Source organism: Pollicipes pollicipes, unplaced genomic scaffold (genome assembly GCF_011947565.3).
Source record: "Pollicipes pollicipes isolate AB1234 unplaced genomic scaffold, Ppol_2.1 Scaffold_5724;HRSCAF=6776_pilon_pilon_pilon, whole genome shotgun sequence".
Taxonomy (NCBI): domain Eukaryota; kingdom Metazoa; phylum Arthropoda; class Thecostraca; order Pollicipedomorpha; family Pollicipedidae; genus Pollicipes; species Pollicipes pollicipes.
The window spans coordinates 18,910,152-18,918,472 of NW_023596746.1; the positions used below are offsets into that span (position 1 = coordinate 18,910,152).

At 43.7% G+C, this 8,321-nt stretch overlaps 1 protein-coding gene across 1 annotated transcript; it reads right to left on the reverse strand.

Moving 5' to 3' along the window:
* Nucleotides 1-364: 364 nt before the first annotated feature.
* La (La autoantigen-like) lies at nucleotides 365-4,643 on the reverse strand. The gene is made up of 2 exons (XM_037227077.1): nucleotides 4,534-4,643; nucleotides 365-1,839 (listed from the first exon to the last, which is right to left on the reverse strand). The coding sequence occupies exon 2, from the start codon at nucleotides 1,760-1,762 to the stop codon at nucleotides 572-574; it is 1,191 nt and encodes a 396-aa protein (XP_037082972.1). The 5' UTR covers nucleotides 1,763-1,839; nucleotides 4,534-4,643; the 3' UTR covers nucleotides 365-571.
* Nucleotides 4,644-8,321: the final 3,678 nt, after the last annotated feature.

Consider the following 8,321-nt stretch of genomic DNA (forward strand, 5'->3'; position numbering starts at 1 on the left):
TGACGCGGAACACCCTGCTAGGTGCTGGGACCTCGCATTGCGTTGCGGGCTACGACCAATGCAAATTGCGGGCCCGGCCTTGTCCTTGCTTGGGAAATCGGCTACAACACAAGACCGACAGGGACCCGACAGTTTGGTGCTGGTGATCCCTGACTGAAATGGATGAACGCCTTGTCTCAGGGGTCCGTAACCGGTACAATAGACCCTGACATTTGGGATCACGGCTCTACAGGCGGGGCACTAAATGTAACCTACAGCCCTTCGGCCTTCCCATCGGGCCCTTGATCTTGATCTTCCAACCGATACCCATAGTTGCAAGCAGACCCACAGCAGACTTGCACACCAGGTTATTAACCGCCATGAAAAAGTCTCAACATACTTGTTTTTATTCAATAGATGGCTTCTGCGATCATTTCAGAAATCAATCAGATATTAAAACGGTGACAATGAATGCTTCCACTTCCATCTATGTCCATCACAAAAGCCATGCCATCGAAATGGGCAGGGCAGCTTAACTAATCCGAAGGAACCTTGCAGCACAAGCATGCGAGACGAACTCATGGATCGAGTCTCAGTACCTTCCCCGCTTCCCCCCACGACCCCTGCCGCGGCCGCGGTTCCCGGCCTTCCGCTTGTTCTGCATGCGTCTGTTCTTCCGCACCTCCTGCTGATCGTCCAAATACTTGATCTCCTCCTCGCCGGCCAAGACTCTTGCCTCCACTTCGACCCCATCAATTTCTAGTTTACCAGCCTCACTTATTTTGGCGAACACCTCTGCGGCGGATCCGGCCTCCTTTAGACGGGCGAAAGCCTCTGCGTCGCCCTGCGTGAAGTCAACGAAAGCAACATCCGCTCCCAATTCCACGAGTCGGTCCTTGATGTGGGTCCATTTCGTCGTCTCTTTGATGCCCTTCAGCACGAGCACGGCACCCAGAATGTGCTCCGGCTTCTCCTCCTTATCATTTCCCTCCTCTTTCTCGTCTCCACCCGCGGCGTTACTTGTACCATTCTTTTCGGCCTTTCCGTCACCATCTGCGGCAGCCTTCAGGTTTTGTTTGCGCTTTTCCTTGCCTCTTTTGCCCTCCTTCATCTCTATTTTCTTTTCCTCCACGTAGTCTGCTTGCCATTTTCTGATGAGCTCTTCACCGCCATGCTTCACCGATTCAAGCTTAAGAAAAGCTTCCGCCTCCGCTTTTGTTGGGAATGTTACAAAAATGGACCCCTTGAACTTCCACTTGTCCTCTACTTTGTCGTGGTAATTCCTCATCTGCACATTGTCCGTCTTGCCATATGATTTGAGAAATTCCAGCAACATATCCAGAGTGCAGCCCTCCTTTGGAAACCCCTTCATGTACACCGACCGTGCAATGATTTCCTGTCTCCGGGCGTCGGAAAGCTCCGGAAGCGGCTTATCCGGACATCTCCGAATCTTTGTCTTATCTTCACTCACTTCCATAAGCTTTGCTGCCGACTTAGCCAGAGCACCACAAATGACATTTGGGTCATTGCTCAAGACTTTCAACCTTTGGAAGTTGAGCATGGTTTCCATTGACACCCAGCCTTCATCTTTCTTGATCTGCTCCTGGAGAAACTTGTCCTTAGGCAAATTGTAGTCACCAAAATAGTACTCAACTTGGCGAATAATCTTCTGATCTAATTCTGATGGCTCGTTGTTGTCCTGACTTGCTGAAACTTTCTGGTCCATTTCTGAGGGGCCAGTCTTCTCTTCTGTAACAGTGGTCTCCTGCTCCACTTCTGACATGATGGTCTGATCTTACACAAACACAATGTGTTCTAAGAGAAGACTATTGGTGAGTTTTGCAGCCTCACACAAGCAATCTGAAACAAAGGATATGGAAATTATAGAAGGATTGGTAACTTCCGCAATCTGCTCAAGTTACTGCATGATTACTGATACATGAAACTGCAAACATAATTAGCCATCTTTATCAATGGTAATAGTTGTGGAACCAAGTGTATCAAACAGTAAACCCTGAATCTGCCAGATTCTCCTAAAAGATACAAGTGAGACATTCTAATCACATTTTGATATGCTCACACAATATTATGTGCAGCATCATGTCATGTCATTGGGGATTTATGACGCACTCAGCTGCTGAGGCTATATGGCATTGCCTGCCTCTCACCCTGGCAGGAAGGGCGGGCACCGCATGGAGTCGAACCCTGTACCTCTGGTTTCCCAGACGCACAGCGGTTAATGCAGACGCCTTAACCAATACACTACCAGCATCCCTTCATGTGAGGCATCAATGGTATTTTCCAAAACTTTATTCTGGAAGCAATCCTTATAAAGCACATTACCAAAAATCTGACAATGAAACAAGGACATCTCATGATTATGAGACAAGCTAAGAATTAAGCCAATCACAGGGAGGCAAAAACCAGGTTCTAAGACAATGCAAGATTAAATATTATCAGCAGTTATTCTGAAACATAAAAACAACAATCAAAATACAACTATGCTGATAGTTATGCCCCCATTACACTCCATGCATGTGTGGCAGTATGATGGTATATTCAACTTATGGCATGATACATCCAGCATTCCAGCCTTTAGTGAATGTTTCAACTGAACACTTCTGACATGCCAGTTTTGGGTCTAATATGGTGAACTCATGTGTTCATGGACAAGAGGCATCCAGTGTTGCAGATAGCATGTTATGACAATGGAATACATCTAGCACTTGACATGAATTGCCAAACAAGGTCCATGATACCTTCAATTAAGCAGGAAGTGTACTAGCCAGCAAAACTTGTGACATGTCTTCAGAGGCATAACTAGTCTACATAAAGGGTGCCTTGCTGGATGCAAATATGTGATGTGTATATAATGCAGTACATTTATGTAGGTAACCTTCATGTCTGCGATCACAGGAAAGCTAACAGCATGAGGAATACCTAATTGTGATCAACAACTTTTCTAAATCACAAAACTCCCACACAACCACTATGTATTTCAAACATGCTTTATACAGTATTATCAGATTATCCATGCTTCATGTTACCTCTGCTTACATCAGGGTTTATTGCAAAACTGTCATGTCTTAGAAAGTTCACATATATGAGACATTCTGTTGCATAGCACACCAAGTTACGTAATGCACAAAATTAAGATGAGACTACAATACAGCCTGTCATGAGTTAACTAGAAGTAAATTACAGTTCATAAAGAGAAGAGAAGGGTGCCGGTAGTGTAGTGGTTAACACATCTGCGTTAACCACTGCCCGTCTGGGGAACCAGAGGTACGGGGTTCGATTCCCTGTGCCGCTCGCCCTTCCTGCCAGGGTGAGAGGCAGACAACGCCATATAGCCTCAGCAGCTGTATGCATCTGTAAAACACCAATGACACACACTACACAAAAGAGAAGAGAATAATGCCTAAGAGTCTTTCAGTTCAATACCCTCAGGGAGCAGAAGCCAATAGGAAACATCCTACATCTATGTGGGGTTCTGAACTAAAATGGCTATCTTGATGACCTTTCAGCACTCTTTACAATCCTGCCCTTCTTAAGACCTATGCCTCTCTGGTTTCTGAGATATACATTTACAAAAAAGGGAAAGGTATATCAGGGAGGGTAAGTAAGTCACCCTGGGATTCATGATATCATATCATTCAAATCCTGTCATTCTATATCCATGTGAGCCCAGACATCACAGCTCTCAACTGGCTTCCCAGCCAGTGTTAAGCAATGTGCTGATGTAATCAAACAATGACATATTGAGGAGCATGTTAACTGAACAGAGAATTGCGCTACCTAGAGCAGCCTTCTCAACCTAAAGAGCATGTCAATAGTTATCAGTGAGCTTGTTTTATCATATCTGATACTTGCTTCAATACCTTTAAATGTAAAACATTTCATTTAAGTACCACTTTACATGCCATGGCATACAATCTGGATTAACATAATAGACAACAACAAACTTTTTCATGCAAGTTGACTGAAGCCAACAATTGAATCAAATGTAAACCAGCTATCAAATACAATAAAATGCCCCCAAAACAATGCAAAATGAAGCCAGCCAAACACATACATGTTGTTGCATACCCACATACTGCAAAGATACATGTTAGCAAAACACATCCGGCATAGCAGCAACATTGCTGAAACAATATCAGTTTCCATGGTGGCATGCCATAAAGCTGAGCATTCTGATGCCTGGCACACTCACTACAAATTACTGTGCATAGACCATGTTTCAAGGAATTATGTTGCAAGTCATTCCAGGCAGGAATGCCCCCAAAACATTATCCCAACCATAAACATTTGACACTTTTACGGAATTTGACCTAGCCCGGGCTCCACGCACGCCTGTGCCAAGTTAAGTCGCACCAGAGGCCGTACCGCACCCATTTGGCGCAAGCGCCTGGCACAACGGACGGTTTCTTGCATATTGCTCGCACCCCAGCAGCAATCTCAACTGCCCCCAAAATCCTTTCTTCCAGTCATCATTAACGTATACAATCAGGCCGATGCACCGAATTTGAATAACTCGGTGTCAGAAGTACCCACCCGGGTCCACCACCGGCCAAACGCTCCCACACGTGTCTGCCAAATGCGATGCAGAAGACACCACGCCGCGGCTCTTCCTCCGGGATTACTGCGCACAGCACGCTTGCGGTACCCAACGCGCCAATTTTGTCGCGCTCACGCCACGGCGCCGCCACATGGACTTCGGCCTGACGGCGCCATTGGGCAAAATCAATGGCGTTCTTAACATGGCCTTGACACCCTTTGTCATCTATCCATGATTACAGATTTCTCGCAATTCTGTATAAAGAAAAGGTTTTCAATTGTTGATAACGCTTAAATATATGTGGTTAAAACATCTCCAGCTACGATTTTTTGCTACCAGATAACCAATGTTTTCTCGGCTGCAATCGCCATTGTTTCCCATAGAGATGCCGTAGGAGAGCTGTTCCGGATCAAGTACCTAAAAGCCCGTCGTCATGCATTTGATTTCATAAAACATCTTTTATGACAAATCTATCACGTTCAAATTTATGAAAAGAAGTTTGGTATGGACATTGAGGGCTTAATACGAATATAACATAAAATATCATTTCAAAATGACTGAAACGCCAGCGCTCGAATCGTATTAGAGTACTCAAGTACCGTGTCACCGTTCGCCCAGTGCTATTTTCCAATGGCGTCGCTGGGTGGCCTGCGAGATTCCGTGTAAATTATGGTTGCTTGTCAGCGAGAAGCGGTTTCTATGAATGGAAAATAGCCCGCGGTGAGTATTTTTCTTCGGAAAGAGGCTTGCTTCCTGCCTGGTGCGCGTTTGGAGGAACGCGAATAGGCTTTATATGCGTGAAACGCCTCCGGATGTGCGGCATTTCTGGTGTTTACTTTTGCAATCTCCAGTTTTGATTATATACATTTTGGTGTAATTATGAAATGGTCAGGTGCTTTTTGAGCTCTGTAGTACTGCCTGCTCTTGCACCCTTGTTCCAAGTGTATTTGATATACCAGTGTCAAATTCTGCATTGGGGGAGTTGAAGTGTTAAGATGGTTGAAATGGCATGCAAAAACATTTTGCAGGTGTTTTACTGGTTTCCTAAGAATAGGTCAGCATTGATTACATTCTCAAATGTAGGCCACCTGATGTGATCCATTGAAGCCTTAAGTTTGCACTACATTGGACTGGGCATCATGGCAAGTATTGGGTGTGACCATTACATTCTGACTTGGGAAACATGAATGAGAGAGAGGACTTAGAATGCAAAAGGGTGTTTGGCAAGGCTAAGTCCAATAGGACCTGAAGGTTCCATATTAGTGTTGGTACTGGAAGTTCCCCTCTGATGGTTCATCAGGTGTTCTTTAGGTGCTTCCAGCAACATGGTTGTTGAAATTGTGTTGTGGCTACTGAGCCTGATTCTGTAGATTAAATACATCCAGTGCTGTCCAGTGCCTGCACAAAGGGTTTAGGGGTGTGTTGTGTGGGGAGCTGCCTATCTGTGGGCAAGCTATTCCATTAATTACCACACATACATGAAGTGCTCTGGGATGGTGAAGACCATGCCTATGAGCTTCCAAAGTTTCAAATGGTATCCTTGAATACCATGCTTCCAGATACCATGTTGGAATAATTTATTATGGTTGATTCTCAGCATGCCTCTGGTTATCTTGTACACCATGAGCATGTCTCTGTAACATCTCTGGTAGCATCTGGGTGTGACACACTGTGGACCAGCTTGTTTGCCATCCTTATCACTGGATTTACTTCATCCTGTTCTCCACAATATATCCCCATCTGACATCACTCACAGAGAACATTTTTTACATTCTTTCCAGTGTATTTTTGTGGAGAACAGAATGTTTTGGGGCTAAAAACACCAAGAAACACAAAAAGTTTCAGACACTGTATCAGACTCAACATCAGTGAGTAGATGTAGCAGTGCTAACTTTGTATGACTGGCTTGCTGTATGAGAAGGAAAGGATTCCTCTGACCCTGCAGCATTGACCTCTGAACCCTAATCCCGCAGCAGCCTGATGTCCCAGGTGGTGTAGTGTCTACATAATGTTGTGGAACTGGTGGTCAGAGAAGTCTTATCCCAAACAGATTGTGCAAATCATGATCTCCATGAGTTGAACCAAATTTCTTCTGAAAGTTAGGGGCTGGCATCCCATCCAACAAAACAGGAAACTACATTACTAGTCCCAAATTAAGTATATCCAGGTCAGTATAAGCCTAGGTGGGTATCACATTGTCCCAGAATCTTTCCCCTAGGTTAGAAAGATTGCAGATTGACTAGAAGGTAGCTGCACTTCCTACTATACCACAGATGCTTGTATTTACATTATTTTGGTCTACATGGCTTTTCAATCATGAATTTGTCATGATGTGCTTGGGGGAATTTGTCAACAGGTGCACAACATTTTAAGCATTGGTTTCAATCAGCCTAGATTGGGACTTACATCTTTACAAGATAATTGCCAATATTGACAACTTTCTATCAGCTCCATAGCTTCAAAAAATACAGTAGGCGTGAGCCTAGACATAGGAGAGAAGCACTTACCAAGGAAGCCAGGAAATCTAAAAATTGCAAGTAGCAAATCTCTATTGGTATTTGGCAGTTGCTGAGACCAGCTAGAGCATGGTGTTTATCTGCTGCCATCTGCTGCCAAAGAATGATCTTTAGTCCCAGTTGTGAATACAATGCAATTTTATCTGGGTTATTTTGTTCTCACTACAAACCATGGTTGTATAATTTTTGTTCTCTCCCCAAGAGCCAAAACCAAATTTCAGGTACTGTCCCAGCATTGCCCTCCCACAAACACCCTCTGTTGACAGCCTGCCAGGAAAGCTACAGTCCACCTCAAAACTTGGTGCAAACCCTTAGCTTCTTGGGTTTCACCAATAGCCTGCAATGGAGGACATTGTCAAAAGCATGAAATCCACTGACCTTGGATGGTCTGGGGCTTGTGACCACCAATCAAGCATAGACAGCAGCTTTTTGAAATAAGCTGCTGACAGGAAGATTTTTGTGGCATAGTTCATGATGCATTATTTCTAATGCATGAACATGGTTAATGTTATGGCTATTTGTATTTCAGATATCCCCATTGCAGTAATTTATGTCAAATATAACTCCTTGATGATATATCAGCTTTCTTCATGTTGTAGCTCACAGGTTTATGCAATAGTTGCTGTATTTGTGTTTTTTTAGAATTTTTAGTGGTTTTGAAATTGTTGCTAAGTGATATGTGAGTGCTATCATATCAGTGAGATATCAGTGAGATATGTGATATGTGAGATAGTCAACATATCAGTGAGATATGTTGAGTGCTAAGTGATATGTGAGTAGAGTGTGGTGCCAGTTTTGAATACATGCATATGTTTCTACACATATTGCTCATCATCTGCTTGATCTTGTTAGGAGCTATTTTGTATTCCTCAATTCTAGCACCATATGTAGCATAGAGCAAGATATTGAGCTTCTTATGAACTATGCATGGCATAGAGAGTTGCTGCTCCTGTAAGGCCACTACAGACTTTCCATGTGTCCTAGAGTGATGCCTGGAATATTGGGGCATTTCCAGCAGCAAATGCTGCTTTTTCAAGCTGTAAGCCAACATCACCCTTGGGCAGCGCATGCCAGCAATTATTATGCTTTTCCAAGGATTGAGATAGTCATTTAAAATATTATCATGTACCTTAACAATGTTGGCCTCAGTGACTTCATGCCTTATGAACCTGAAAAATATTATCACTTCATACAGGTCTAAATATTTGGAGTAATTTCAAGGTCACACATGTAATACTTTTCTCCACATAATGTTTCCTAAGAAATGT

Excerpts from the sequence above, each read along its gene's own strand:
- La (XM_037227077.1), bottom strand. The coding sequence starts at position 1,762 with ATGTCAGAAGTGGAGCAGGAGACCACTGTTACAGAAGAGAAGACTGGC.